At 38.5% G+C, this 16,025-nt stretch overlaps 1 protein-coding gene across 1 annotated transcript in view; it reads left to right on the top strand.

Moving 5' to 3' along the window:
- Positions 1-16,025, top strand: part of LOC109927967 (electrogenic sodium bicarbonate cotransporter 4-like) — a 51,503-nt gene that overhangs the window by 16,328 nt on the left and 19,150 nt on the right. Inside the window, exons 11-19 of the mRNA XM_048618483.1 lie at positions 1,333-1,466; positions 3,456-3,727; positions 6,445-6,506; positions 7,549-7,749; positions 8,516-8,629; positions 9,692-9,805; positions 10,995-11,156; positions 13,157-13,335; positions 15,342-15,414. Of these exons, the coding sequence (XP_048474440.1) occupies positions 1,333-1,466; positions 3,456-3,727; positions 6,445-6,506; positions 7,549-7,749; positions 8,516-8,629; positions 9,692-9,805; positions 10,995-11,156; positions 13,157-13,335; positions 15,342-15,414 (1,311 nt within the window). The remainder of the gene's footprint in view (positions 1-1,332; positions 1,467-3,455; positions 3,728-6,444; positions 6,507-7,548; positions 7,750-8,515; positions 8,630-9,691; positions 9,806-10,994; positions 11,157-13,156; positions 13,336-15,341; positions 15,415-16,025) is intronic.

Genomic DNA, 16,025 nt, shown 5'->3' on the forward strand with positions numbered 1-16,025 from the left:
ACTGTGTTAACTAAGAAAACCTTTAATTGAGTTTCCACTTCTGCTAACTGATTTAAAAGTTTGTAAGGAATGGTCTGTATGACAGCCAAATCACCCATATGCAACTATGTGTGTTATGAATAACTTATAATAACGTCGACAGTTTTTTAACTGGGTGCTGCAGCTCACATGGTAACTATAGTAATACTCCCTCTGATTTTAGGACATCAATACCCTAACTATATTGAGTCTTGAGATGAGGGCGGAAAGCATTTCAATATGTCAATTTCAAACGAAGTTCTGCCATTTGTGTTCCTGAGGGATGTCCCTTACATAAGAAGTGAAACTGTCATTGATTGGAAACTTCTTAAGTGCTGAGCTTGCTCGCAATGCTTACATCCCACAAATGAGTGCAGTAACTGGTTATGACATGGAATGCAGTCTCTGGAAAGACAGTGGAAGTCAAAAGGAAATTAGAAATATACTTGAAAAGGAAACAATTGTACAGCTGCGGGAAAAGTACAGGGACATTGATCCTAATTGGTTAGTTCTTTTCAAAGGGCCAGCACGGACATGATAGGCCAAATGGTCTCTTCTGTGTTATATCATTCTATGTTTCATAAGAACTCTGCAAACAAAGTTGAAATAACCAAGTGTTTTAGCAGTCATGTTGCCTACGATGATTGAATCTAAAGAGACAACGCAAAAAGCAAAAAGAATGCAGACATATTTAGCTAAAATACCACTAAGTCAGAGGAAATATACTGCACAGTATTTTGCTTTGAGACAACTCACTGGACTGATGAGTCCAAAAGTAATGAACTGCAAGTGACCTTCAGTGGCAAATAAATGCAAAATAATGTTCACAGGGATAAATTACATATTACATCATGTTAAATCATGTCAAATGGACAACTACACAAGCTCAAACTAGTGCGAAATAAATTTCAGACCATATCAGGAAATAGATCTTTGGCAGAGACTTATTTTCGAGTGAAATAGAGTTCTGGATAGGAAACTAGAATCATTGAGAAAATAGATGCATCCTATGGATGGCTGGATATTTCTTCTGGAAGGATGATAAACATAGGCCAAATGATTTTCTTCACTGATACTATCTCATGACCTTGTGTATAAATGTATCATTCCTTTTTACTTTGTACAGTATGACCAGCAGAAACGTAAATGTAACCAAATGTCACAGTGGACAATGGAACACTGATACAGAAAGTGTGTTGAGTCAGATTAGTTTCAAATTTGGCAACAAGTCAATAATTCTCTTGTTACATCAAATTCAATGTAGCTTAGTGCTTTTTACTTAAATCTAACAGGCTGTTTTGTTTCTGCAAACAGGGTGTAATTGAAAGTTTTCTAGGCACTGCGTTCACAGGTGCTGTATTCTGCTTATTCGGTGGACAGCCTCTCACTATCCTTAGTAGTACAGGTCCAATCCTCATCTTTGAAAAACTTCTGTTTGACTTCAGCAAGTGAGTGCTTTGGTTTCTTAAATTTTGTTTCTTACATGAAGGGAAAGTATGTCTTTCTAATTGCCTCTTTGCCAAAGGAAGTTGGAAGGGTGTTAAGTCAGTATATTGTATCATAGAATATAAGATTGTTTTAACAGGATCACAATTCTGAGGGAGGACTACATTTTTTACGTAAACATTAGAAATATGTTGCATATTTGGAGTTTGTAATCAAACTGATGGGCTGGGGATTTATTGAGGAGTCCTTCTCCGTCGAATGTAATTTCAATGCAGTGGTTATAGTTTTAATCTGTTCTTGAAAGGTTATTTTAATGAAATGGTTATAATTTTAAACTGTTCCATTAAGCAACCTTGAGGGAAAAAAAAATGTGCATCTATCTATTTACAATGTTGCTTTGCAACTCTAAGAACATTGTCTTTGCTGCAGGGGAACAGTTCTACATTCTAGGCCTGATTTTGTTGCAAAAATAATGGGCCTGATTTTCTACGAGCCAGACATTGGTTATTCCAGCTGAGATGGGAGGAGCGCACAGGAACCCTGCAGAATCCTCATCGTAGCAAACTCGAAAGGAATTGCCCAGGATTTCAAATTTTCCTCATAAAATTCCTCTGCGTCAACAACCATTTGAAAGTCTTTATTTAAATCAGAGAATTGGAGTGTTCTGAAGCAATTAAGTAAAATAGTTACTCAGGAAAAGTTAGGCTATTGAATACATCGTCTAAACCCTGAGTAAGTTTTCAATTGACCCCGTATTTAGAATCCCCACTGTGCTGAAAGAGGCCATTTGACCCATTGAGTCTGCTCTGACACTCCAAAGAGCACTCCACCCAGACCCAACCACTGCCCCATAGCCCCGCATGGGATTTTTACTGACCCACTTAACCCGCACACCTGATCTGAGGCTGAGGGGTGACCTTATAGAAGTTTATAAAATCATAAGGGGCATGGATAGGATGAATAGCCAAGGTCTTTTTCCACAGGGTGGGGGAATCCAGAACAAGAGGGCATTGGTTTAAGACGAGAGGGGAAAGATTTAAAAGGGACCCAAAGGTCAACATTTTCTTAACCCAGAGGGTGGTGCATGCGTGGAATGAGCTGCCAGAGCAAGTGGTGGAGGCTGGTACAATTACAACATTAAAAAGGCACTTGGATGGGTATATGAATAGGAACAGTTTAGAGGTATATTAGCCATATGCTGGCAAATGGGACTGGATTAATTTAGGGTATACGGTCAACAAAAGGTTGGACCAAAAAGTCCGTTTCCATGTTGTACAGCTCTATGACTCTATGACTCTATGCTTTCTCTTTTTATACCCTGCTTAATTTTGCTTTTGGTACCTGATTTGGCATTAAATTCACTGTTCCAACTGACAATTCCTGGGTTCAGAGTCTGCATTAGTCATTAATGAATCTTTGGTCTGATTGATTAACTAGGTCCCCCAATGGATTACTGTACCCATATCATCTGTCTGGGGTCCCCTGTATTTGGGCTGGTTGGCTAACTCTTTGAGCATAAGTTCACCCCTGCAATCAGCTCACTGCTAAAGAAAGTACTTGTCTATGACTTGTGTTTGAAAATAAAGGATGTTTTGGAGTCCACCTTCAGGAAATCATTCAAATTCAGTTTGTCTGGTTGAAAGCATTTCATAGAAAATGGGGCAATGCAGATGAGTTCATTTTGGTTGCCCTGAACTTGCATGTATGGCAACTTGAGAAAACCCTTAGGGTCCGCAAGCTAACATGCAGGCAGGTGGCATCCTAACTGACACTGGGCCTCAATGATAATCTAGTACTGTTGCTTCAAAGACATGTGCTCTGGTACCGGCTTCATACTGGAAATGGAATTTTGGTTTCCACCAATGTCACTACAAATAATTTATTTGTAACTCCTTCACCAAACAAAAACAAAGCTGGTCTTCCAGAAGCACCCTCAACATTTAATGATCAACATTTCAATATTCACTCTAAAGGACACGTATCTCTTACAGAAGTAATGATTTGGACTACCTTGAATTCCGGCTCTGGATTGGTCTCCATTCTGCCCTTCAATGCCTTCTTCTAGTTGCCACGGATGCCAGTTTCATCATTAAGTACATCACACGTTTTACAGAGGAAGGCTTCTCCATGCTTATCAGCCTCATCTTCATCTATGACGCCATCAAAAAAATGATTGGGGCCTTCAAATACTACCCCATCAATTCTGGCTACAATCCAGACTATGTGACCATGTACAAGTGTGAATGTGCGGCTCCAGATTCAGGTGAGTCAGGCATCAATTCACTTGAGAGGGATGAGAAAGAAAATAAATGAGTAGCAATCTCTTCACACCAAAACTAGTTTATATCCTTCTTTACAATTTCATACAATTCTACGTTTCCCCTGTTTCTGTTCCTGTCAGCAATTTTTCAAACTAGTTTACATCCACTAAGGTTAGAGACATCCATTGGTTCTCTTGACTGAACAAGTGTATAACCATTATTTTAACCATCCACCTGCCCAATTGACAAAGGGTGGGCAGGGTTCTTGAGCCTAAAGTGTTTTCATGCTTGTAGAATTCCCACTATTACCACTTGAAGTCAGAGGTCCTTGAAAGCTGCTCAGGAAGAAACTGTACTGCTATCCAGCTGGAGTTTCTGCATCTGCAGCTCATGCACCTTCAATTAATGCCACATTATGCCCACAGCCAGAAGTGATGTTTGTGTCTTTCACACAGTCGCTGGCATACTGTTACCTTTGACAGTTCTCTGAAATTCATCATGGCAAGTTAGAAGGTGGATGTGACTGTGCCAGTCGCCAAGAAACACAGGGCTGCTTAGGCCCAAAATTGATTTTTGTGTTATAAAGACAACTAATGTTGGTTACAGGGAATATTCATCTTTAAATGTATAATTCTTTGAATGGGTGCCTGTTGTCAACTACTGTTAATTTTGGTTTTGTAACTGATTATTTATTATTTTTATATATGCTGCAAACTCTGGTTGGCCACTTTCAATCTTGGGTAAGTTTCTGAAAGGAAACTCTTTCAAATCCTGTCATTCTTATCTTTCCTCTTCCCCTTTCTATACCTGATGACTTTGACTGGATGTGGAATTGAAACTAATCACACTTAAATTTACTTTGAAGATGTTATGTAGTAGCTGCTGTCTGGTACAAGTATTAGAAACAGAGACTGAAGCATTAGAAATTCTGCATTCAAACAATTGTTGGTCAATCTCTCATCCTGATCCTTCTCATCATTTATTGTTAGCAGTTTGGAAGTCTGCTTGTTCTGAACCATAAAAGCACCAGGCCAAAATTAAATGTCGACATTTCCTTGAGGGAAAACGTGGATCTCTCTTCTTTAGGAGCACTGCTGTTTAGATTATCTGAGGAAAAGGAGGAGGTTGTGAAACACCCTCAAGCCTGTTCCACATTTCAGTGAGATGATAGCCAACATGGGTCCTAACTTCATTTGTCGACCTTAACTGCATATCCTTTAACATTCCTGGATATCAAAATGTTATCAATTCCAGATTTTAAATTATCAACTGAGCTTCTACCCACTGGGTTTTAAATGAGATAGTTCCACACTTCTGCAACCCTTTGAGTGAAGAGGCTATTCTTTATTTCGCCTACTCCCCGTATTTCTATTACATAAAATGCAAAAAGAAAACTCTCAGGTTTTCCTATCCACAATGTGGAAAGTGGTGGGAAAGCCAAAAAAGGTTTGCACAGAGTATGCTCTGACTCTCCACTTTAATAGTGTGAAGTTTTCAGATGCTCATCTTAAACATAGGTTGAAACACTTGCAGAAGTAAAAGGATTTTTTTTGTTCCATCTTAACTTCCCTCCAAAATGGTCCAGGTCTTATTTTAAGGTGATGTCCTCTTATCCAAGACTGTCCCACCAGCAGAAATAAAGTTTATATCTGTCAACGCAATCAATTCCAATAAAAATTCTGAAATCGTCTATCCGCTCACCCCCAATACATTCAAGCTGAGTGATTTCTCTTCATAATCTAACCCTTGGACTCCAGATGACATCTTCATGGATGTGTATTGGGATTCCTTTATTGTGACTTTCACACAGTCAGATGACCCAAGTGGCTTACTTTATAATGAGAGACAAGTCGTCTCATTAAATTAAAATTAAATCAGATGGAGTTTCATACGTTGGAAACTATTTTAAATGTGAAAAGAACTGAATAGTTGCTACAGCTTTCCTTTCCTGCAGGCATTTTGTGGGATAAATTAAGTGGAATGCCCTCATTATAATTCAGTTGAATATAGGAATTTCAAAAGAAGGATGGTACTACATTGGATGTTTACATAACAAATATGTCCTTCAAGTCCAAGCTAGCCCTTTGGTTTGGGTTCTCTGGGGCAAATGTTTGTCTCTATAATGAATAGCAATTGTAAATGTATGATTTATTAATTGAACAGCGACACATTGGGAGAATGATCTGCACAGAAACCATTAGTGAATGAACAGTTTGTGCCGATCAATGGACAAACTTTTGTTTACATTGCAAATGATATGAATCAAATTGATTCATACTGCCACTTGACAAAAAACATTGTGTACTTAAGATCCAAGGCTTTTCAAATGTTTGACTGCTTATTGCAACCGATGGGGAATATATTTCATTTTTATGGAGAATGGTCCTTTTAACTAACATATATATTAAAGAAAATCCAATACATTGTATTAAATATGAGATTCTTAATTATTTAAGCTTTATAGGATGTTCAACTTCAGTTCGAGGTAATGTGTCTGTTCACCACTGTTTCCAGATCAATTAGATGAAGGACTAAAACTTTCAGAGGATTTTGCAAGATTCAGAGTTTTGTTGAAGGCTGGTTGTTCATGTTATTGGCTGGGATGATTTATTAAAACACCAGAGCAGGGAATAGGGATGGAAGTGCCAACAGCTAAAGAGAGCCTGTAAAGCTGAGATTTTGATAACAATACTAAACATGCTATTTTATTGCCTCACAGTGAATACAACTCTGTTCAATGCTTCAGATTCACTGGCTCTGAATAACACTAACATTTCTTTGGTAAGTTTCAGTCTCCATAATTTGACTGTTATAGTTCAAACAGTGTTGTTTTCTTCAATCTCCATCAGCAGCTGGCAGGAATATTGGGTCATGGTTTTGCACAACACTAGAAAACATGGGAACCAGAAATGATATTTAGAACACAAATTTTCTTGTCATTTCTGGCAACTGGGTGAAAATTTCCAGCATCCTAACTGCATAACTTCTAAATTTAAAATCAATTCTCAAACTCTAGGCCTAGAAAGGTCAGGGCAGCAGACATATGTAAACACCATCCCTTCCACCCACCATGCCAACTTTGATATGTATAATTTAGCCTTATCATTGTCTTGGAAATGACAATAATTGGCATTGGTTTGGCATCCTAAGCCCTAAATAATAGCAGTACAAAAGCACATTCAAGGCAGCTCACTATCACCTTCTGGGTTGGAACTAAGAATGAGAAATAAATATTGGCCTTGGTCATGCCACCCACATTCTGACAATGAATGTGTAAAAACTATGACACCCAGTAAGAGATAACACTTACGTACCTCATTGCCAAAGGCAAGAGGTAGACCATTTGCCTCAGTTCTCTTGCTGCCTGAGTGAAATTTGATGCTAGCACAGCTGAATTTTTATTGCCAGGTACAAGTGCCCTTAATCAACATTGCCTTGTCATGGCACCTTTTATGTTTAAAATGTCTAAAACCCTTGTCATCCATAAGCTTATTGTGGATGATCATGTTGAGTTATGACCTCGACAGGGACATGGCTCAGGGTGATGAAATCCGAATACTTAATATAGCCTCCCCACTTGACTGTATCTTCCTGTTTTATCTGCTTGAAGCACCGAGGTCATGGTATAGCCTTTTTCTGTAAAGTCCACCTTTTACATAATTTACAAGCGTTGTATCATCAGGGAGGCTGCACTGCTTGCTTGATTACAGCTTGTAGCACGTCTGTTTAAAGCAACAAGAATTTGAGTCTTTGTACAACCAGATCATGCATTATTAGGTAAAGACTACTTACAGAATTTTAATTTCCTTCTTTATTTCCCAAGTATAATATTGTCAATACAACAGCACTGGACTGGAGTCAACTCAGCAAGAAGGAATGCCTCACATACGGGGGGAGCCTGGTTGGAAAATCCTGCAAGTATGTTCCAGATCTAGCCCTAATGTCTTTTATCCTCTTTTTTGGCACATACTCCCTGACTGTGACCCTCAAGAAATTCAAGTTTAGTCGCTACTTTCCAACCAAGGTAAGTGCTCTCCTGAAACACTTATGGGTTGAAACCTTGCAGATGATCTGCAAGCAGAAGCAGTGCAACAGAATTATTCCACAGGCTGCAAAGAATCTTGCCGAGAGCTACTGAATCAGATTTGTTAGATGTTGTTGAATTTGCTTCAAACATGTTTGTTGTCCATGCTCGAATAGTGGTCGTTACAATTTTATTCTCCCAATCATTTAGAGAAGATGCATTTCTTCAAACAAATAATGTTGAAATTCAGAGTGCAGCTTCCTCCAGCCCTTTTCACAATAGCACTTACAAAAAGAAAACTTGCCGTTCTCACGCTAAATACTGACGAAGCAGTTAAAACAACTGCAATGTCTTCCTCTGAAACAAATTAAACAAATACAGCATAAATTTCAAATGTTGAAGTAATCCATGATCCCAAACATAATTCCCAACTGATCTGTGAGCTCTGTGGAAATATAAAGAAGAAGAATGTAGGTCATGTGAGCAATGGCATATGAAGTGGAATGCAAAGAATTGACAAATCAATGGACTATCATTTTAAAAGTTTCAGCAAAAAACCAGGAATTTCACAATTCCCATGTAGAGTTTGGCTGTGTAGTTGCTCTGCTCCTCACTAATTCCCCTTGCAGTTGAAGCTAGAGCTGCAGATAAGATAGTCTCGCCTCAATGCTGTACCTGTGTTTGTGACCTTAACCCTAAATATGTATTTCTCCTTCCTTGCATGACTCTTTCTCCCATGTCCACTTATCCCTTTATTTTCCATTAGATCCGAAGCCTGATCACAGACTTTTCTACAGTAATCTCCATTCTTGTTTTCTGTGGAATTGATGCTGCAGCCGGACTGGATACACCCAAACTGCATATCCCCAGTGAAATCAAGGTTTGAACAGAACTTGGCCATTTAATATCTCTAGTTATTTTCCTGTTGCAATGCATACTTTAGAAGGCATCTTCCTACTGTTTTTGAACCTGAAGTGCTCCTAAGTGTGGTAGCATAACATTGAAGTAAATATTATTTCTAATTAGGTTTGCTGACTTACATTAGTTTCAGAGTCATGACAGCCAAACCAAGAAACATTCAACTCTTCATCAAGTAACTTCTCTTCTTCCTCATGGCTTACTGCACAGCTTAATCCTCCAACAGAAAGCCAGTGACTTTATCATATTCCATAAATAGACCAAGGATCTCTTGTCAAAGAGATAGTAGTTGGTAAAGTATGATGACCAATCTTGATGCTACATTTTCTTGTTTGCTTTATTTTGTCAAAATATTTTTTTTCATGTATTATCAACTAAGCAGCTCATTGCAGGATACAGAGACCTGAAAAAGCAGGTGTCTGACTACAGCATAAAAACCACCATTTTCCAGCCCATTCCAGTTCTGAAGAAGAGTCTTATCGGACTTGAAATGTGACCTCCCTTCCTCTCTTCCCAGATGCTGCCAGGGCTGTTGAGTTTCTCCAGCACTTCCTGTTTTTATTTATGGCAGGTCTTTTGTTCACTTGAAATGTGCCAAAATATAACACATTCCTCGTGATCCCAATTTAAACTGGTAAAAATCCTTTCTTGTTCTGCCAACAGTGGCAATCTGGATTTCACTGACGTCCCTGTTCAAGTCACCAACTGCTTCATCTCAGCCTGATAGTTGGTTAAACCAATGGGATGCACAGTCAGAGCTGCCCAGGAGAAGCCAACTGACTTAAGACCTTAAGATCTGTTTTATCAGCACACTCAACATCATAGTTTTCAGAGCTTGGTGTATCTAGGGAAGATCTAGTTGAGGAACATTATTTGGGATGAAGTGTAACTTCTTTCCTCAAATCAATGTTAAAAATACTTATTTCAATATTTCCTCACTCTCTTATTCTTTGACGCTTATTCTCTTTGTATGTGGTATCTCCGTCTGGATGTTTTTGCCATCTGTTCTGTTGATCTATCTTAGCTCCGGAAACTTATCAGTGACTTTTCTATCTTCACGTCTATTCTGATTTTTGTTGGGATTGATGTTCTTTTTGGACTGAACACACCAAAACTTCAAGTGCCTACTGAGCTAAAGGTAAATCTCAAGGGCTTTTTTTGTTAATCAGTAGAATAAATCAAATAAATGGGAAATGGTTTTATGGTTTATGGAACTGTCCTTTAGTACCCAGGTTCCATCAGTGGTGAGATTGATGACCACTCAATGTAAGACATAAAGATTCCATATCAATTGAATTCATCTAGATCTACTTCTTGGCAGCAGAGCAGAATGTTGCTCATAAATTCAACACAATTTTACTGGCTTTTAGAATGCTTGATACTAAAAATATGAATTGGAAACTGGTTACATCGGCCCTTTTGGAGAGATTGTGTTTCATGCAGATAAGTCAACTATATTCTGCATCTAACCCGAAGGCATCTTCACAAAGTTCAAGCTAGATATCGTTAAGTGCATACGTTCCATTACCTCACATATTCAAAATCAATTTATTTTGAAAACAATTTGACCTCTAAATCTTCCACAGAAAGTAATTTTCTATCTTAAAAGGAGGCGTATTATGTTTTAACATTTTAACTGGAGAATTATTTCATTCTGAGAGGAAATCGTTGTGCCTTCATTTGTCTTTTTTGAGGTACCATGGTGAAGGCACAAAATTCCAAGAGAACAGTGATGAATTCAATAAAAATGGAAAACAAGATATATCAAATAGTAAGAATTAGATAATCTAAGTTGGACCTTTTTTTAGCCTGAATATTGCACAGCTAAAGAAAATAGAAGTTTAACAAGTTTAAAAATTGGTACTAAGTTCAAAGCCAGCTGGAGAGATTAAAATCAAGCCACATAGCTATTTTAATTTGAGAGCAGTGTTTGCAAACTTCCTCAGTCTTGCCCTTCTCACTCACAACAGTGCTCCTTTTATATATGTGCTCCGGCAATTTAGATACCACCTGTTTTTTCTTAACTTTGAATGAAGACATTCAACAAACTTAACAATGTAATTAACCAGGCATTAACAAGGTTCTATGAAAAATTGGCTTGGAGCCTCTATTTAAACACAAAGATGTGCAGTAAAATCCTCATGCTAACTGTTGAAAAAATCTCAGTGTTCCAATAGTCTCAGTATTTCAAGAGGCTTTTGTGAGTTTAGTTATGTGTATGATCTTTCAAACTTCAGTCTGAGGCAAATTAATTTTATAATTTGTGATTACATACGAAAAACACACAAACTAACCAAATATCCACTCTTTTAAACTTCTCCTCATAGCCAACCCGTTCAGATCGAGGCTGGTTTGTTCTTCCCTTTGGTAAAAATCCCTGGTGGATCTATCTTGCCAGTGCTTTACCTGCTCTCCTAGTAACTATATTGATCTTCATGGACCAACAAATCACAGGGGTAATTGTGAACAGGAAGGAGCACAAATTGAAGGTAGGTGATTAATTGAAGTGCCAAGCAGGCTAGATACAAATGCTTTGGTTACACAGCAATAGTTGGTTCAGTGCATGGAATGCAACTATTTGGGACCTTCTCAACATTCCTTCGGGAATCAGGAAGGTTTGCAGTGTTACAACAAGGCTGACGTTGATGGCAATTTAAAGTTTATAATCAATACATGGAAATGCTGTTTCTGTAAGTCAGCTTGTCAGCATTTCGCCTTTCATCAACTCTGAAATTTTCATAACTGATACAGCAAGTGCCTTGATGTAGCTCTATCAATGGAGAATGGCTGTCAGCTATTTCTATTCCTTATCCAGCCTCCTACTCACTCACCACTCACCCCTGTACGATTCTCAGACCTTCCACTTCCCAATGTTGTAATTAAAGTTGCCTCTGTAACTTCTAACCCATTCAAATTAGACTGCCAACAATCACAAGCTACCGACATCCACCTGGGATCCAACAGTGGCCTACATGCCCTGTGCCATCAGGCTGTCAATGTTCTCCATGGCAACTTGAATACTTGCTTTGAGCATCTGTTGTTCGTAAGGTCATTGTTTCCAGCTCCTACCTGTACCCGTGATATCACAAGGAAACAAGATTTCATTTCTGCAATAAAAACAGAAAATGCTGGAGATACTCAGTAGGTGAGGCAGCATCAGTGGAGAAAGAAATAAAGTTAATGTTTAAAGTCCAATATGATTCTTGTTTAGACATATATGAGACTCAAAATGTTCACTCTGATGGTGCCTGACCTGCTGAGTTTTTCCAGCATTTTCTAATTTTTTTTACTTCAGATCACCAGCATCTTCAGTATTTTGCTTTTGTTTTTAGTTTCCTAACTCAGCAACAGCAATTTGCATATGTTTTGGAGGGGTTCTGGGACTAATTGATTTAATTTATTTATTATTGCTTTGCGTGCTATCCAGACAAATCATACTTCACGTAAGTACATCAGAGCAGAATACAGATTATAGTGTTACAGCTACAGAGAAGGTGCAGCGAAAGATCAACTCTAATACTTGAGAGATCCATTCATAAGTCTGATAACAGTAAGAAGATACTGTTCATTAATCTGTTGGTTCTAATTTTTAAATATTCTACCTGATGGAAGAGGGTGGGAGAGAGTATAACTGGGGTGGGAGGGGTTTTTGATTTTGTTGGCTGCTTTGCTGAGGCAACGGGAAGCGTAGATGGAGTCAATGGAAGGAAGCTGGCCTTCAGGATGGACTGGGCTGCGTTCACAACTCTCTGTAATTTCCTGTGGTCTTGGGCAAAGCAGTTGCCATACCAAGCTGTGATGCATCTGGATTGGATGCTTTCTATGGTGCATCTATACGAATTGCTAACAGACACTCACAGTGGATATCCTGAATTTCCTTAGACTTCTGACCAAGTAGAGGCATTGGTGTGCTTCCTTGTGGCATCGATGTGGATGGACCAGGGCAGATTGTTGGTGATTTCACCCTTAGGAACTTGACACTCTCGACTGCTTTGGAGCAGGCTTTTCATGTAGGACTGATACATGGTATTAGGTCTCTTGTTCAACAACGAATTAAAATTGACTCGAATAATCACACATTCCTAAAGATTTATAACACCATCTCATCTTTATATGGCAATAAAAGAGAAAGTATGACACCTTGTGGGAGCAGATATTTCGTTTAAAATTCCCTCAAAATTCATTGAATGGAATGGAGTTAGGATGGGGCATGCACAACTTTCTGCTTTCAAATCATGACCAGTATGGAAGAATAATTTTCACATCAAATACTTTCATGTGAAATATTTGAAGTCAAGTATGTTCCAGTCATAAAGTTCTCTGAATGATAGACGGCATAAAATTCATACAAGTAAATAGGAAATATCTCAAGTTTTTGTTTACATAAAGTAATATTTGACAAGTGATTCAGTTTAAATCTTGAATGAAACTTGCAGACAACTGGGTACAAATTTGACTTAACTAAACTATTTCTCTATCTCTGCTGCAGAAAGGAGCTGGTTACCATTTGGATCTGTTCTGGGTTGGTCTTTTACTGGCGATTTGTTCTTTTACGGGTCTGCCATGGTATGTGGCAGCAACTGTTATATCTATCGCTCACATTGATGGTTTAAAAATGGAAACGGAAACCAGCGCACCAGGAGAGCAACCACAGTTTCTTGGCGTCAGGTATGTAAGCACAGAACTGCTGACTTTATTGTTTTCTTTTAAATGCAGTTAAAAGTTTCGTGCCAAGTTTGGACAGATCAGAGGCTGATTTCCATCGAATTTTAAGAGTTAGGTGTTTTGACTACAAAGTGCTGTTTGATCTAACTCAAAAGTCTTACAAATATTCAGTCTCACTCAGTGTATTAAATTCAAAACACTTTATATGCAGTAAATATTTGTAGGAATTCATGCATTAAAATATCCAAGAGAAAGAATGAACTTTCAGTTCAATGCCTACTGCTGGCAATTCTTACTGACAGACTAGCCCGAGGGATCGCTGCTGCGCTAAAAACCATTTCATTATTGCAATCCCACTTGTTACTATCGCAATTACGTGTTTCCTGATATCTTCTAACAGGAGCACTTCTTCAGGTGTCTTGCTAAAAAGTGATGATTCTCCTGCTTTGCGTTCCTGGCATTTCTGCTTGTTTCAGACATCTGACATCTGCAGCCTCTCCGCTTCCACATTTTTTGCAACTTTTGTATCTGAACCATTTTAATAATTTTCTGTGCCTTTACTGCTGCAAATTCTTAAAGCAGATAATAAACTCTAAACTATGCATATTGGTGTTGTACGTATTGGTCTAGCAGATTGATAATTTCAGCATTCTGAGGTGATAGATGAATGTGCTAATTACCCACATACTCTTTGGTGAATAATGCACCATAATTAAAGGGTATTTGTAAACCTGGACAAACTGGCCATTGCATAATGGCGAAGGAAGAAGATCAGACTTAATAAAATACATGGACTAAATTTTGAATGGCTGTGAATGGGAGAAGTTGTTAAAATCCCGAACTCTAACGCTCATTGTTCAGTTAAATGTACAGCTTAACACAAGACAGAAATACCAGAAACACTAGTTAGCTTTAACAGTTCACATCAGCAATCTTCATTGAGCAAAAATCTGTGAAACACTTGGACAATTAACCTCCAGAGAATTATTTCCCCTGATGGCAACATTCCCTTAACAGCTTTTTGATGCATTGCTTGTGGTTCTTTTCAAGGATATTACAAGAAACCCGTTCAGGCTAAAGGGCTTATGATAGGAAGACAGTGCATAAGGTAGAAACTAGCCAATATCTAAGTTGGTGCTGAATGATGCCATTGCACAGGTTTGGTTTGGATTTATTGAAGGGACTTTACTTCTATATACGTGTCATAACCTTCAGTTCTGACAACTCTACTCATGTAAATTATTTCATTCATTTTCATTCATTCCAGTAGTGCATGATCAGTTAAAATCTAGAAGAAATTGTCCTATGTACCAACCAACCAAGAGTTTTCAGGCCTTTATTTTCTGGGAAGTCGTTGCTGCAGATGATATTGGTATTTCACCGTTCTTCTCTCAGATGTTTAGGGCATCTGAAGTGCACTGTCTGCAGGGAAAGGGACAAGATGGATAGCTGTTCCAAAAAGCTGGGTTCAGTCAAAGGGATGCCTTCACTTCTGTAACATGTCTTGGTTTTACACCTGATTCATTTACATGAAGTGATTTCAGTGTTGAGCTGTTGGGAGTTGGAAAGCCCGATTTTAATTGTGGAGTTGGCAAGTCCCATTTCCAATGCAGAGTTGGCTGATGCCTATCAAAACAGCAGCAGGACTCGACAGTTAAGTCTCAGTGTCGTGAGGCAGTTTGGTTGGGTGGGGGATGGGGGAGCTGTAGGTTCTGATAACTTTGCAATGATCCCATTTGTAGACAAAATTGTATTCTGTTATAGTATTCCCCTCAATCAAATACTCAGTCCACATTCACAGAAATAATGGTTGTTTGGACAAAATCGAGAAGGACAATCTGCCACTGTAGAACTGTGGACACGAAAGGAATCAATGCCTTGACAGAGAGAGAGGTGGGGAGGAAAACTGTTAAAGAGAAGATTGTCTTTTAATAAAAAATACATATGGATGGCAATCCTTCCAGATTTATTGTGCATTTAACATTTAAACATTCATTTTCCTTTTCCAGGGAGCAAAGGGTTACTGGTATTGTTGTGTTCATCCTGACAGGAATATCTGTATTTCTGGCTCCAATTCTGAAGGTAAGCTTCAGTCTGGTAAGTAACAATGTTTAGATATTCTATTAAAGCACACTTACTAAAGTTTCCTTAATCCAAAGGAATCAGTACCTTTGGAAGTGGAGCCAAGAGTTGCCATAACATTACTCATAGTCAAGCAAGTAAGAAATGAACAAAGAGATTGGCTTACTTGCTTCTGGTTCATCTTTTAATTCATTGCTGTTATAAGACTATTGGCTATTGAGTCAACAAGATCCAGAACTCACTCAAAGGAACTGTATTTTACCTCCTCTTGAATGAAACATTAGATATATCTCAAGAGGCCACATCAAATTCCATTTCACTTGTCAATGAAGAATTGGGAGCTCTCCCAGTGTCCTGGCCAATATTTAGCCCGCAACCAACTTTACTAACTTTATTCTGAGTGATTCTGGGTTTCCTACATTGACAGTGACTGCACTGCAAATATAGTTCCTTGGCTGAAAAACTGCTTTAGGTCATCAGAGATAGTAGGAACTGCAGATGCTGGAGAATCCGAGACAACAAGGTGCAGGGCTGGATGAACACAGCAGGCCAAGCAGCATCATAGGAGCAGAGAGGCTGACGTTTCGGGCCTAGACCCTTCATCAGAAAAG

The sequence above is a fragment of the Rhincodon typus genome, chromosome 40, assembly GCF_021869965.1.
Source record: "Rhincodon typus isolate 14 chromosome 40, sRhiTyp1.1, whole genome shotgun sequence".
Taxonomy (NCBI): Eukaryota; Metazoa; Chordata; class Chondrichthyes; order Orectolobiformes; family Rhincodontidae; genus Rhincodon; species Rhincodon typus.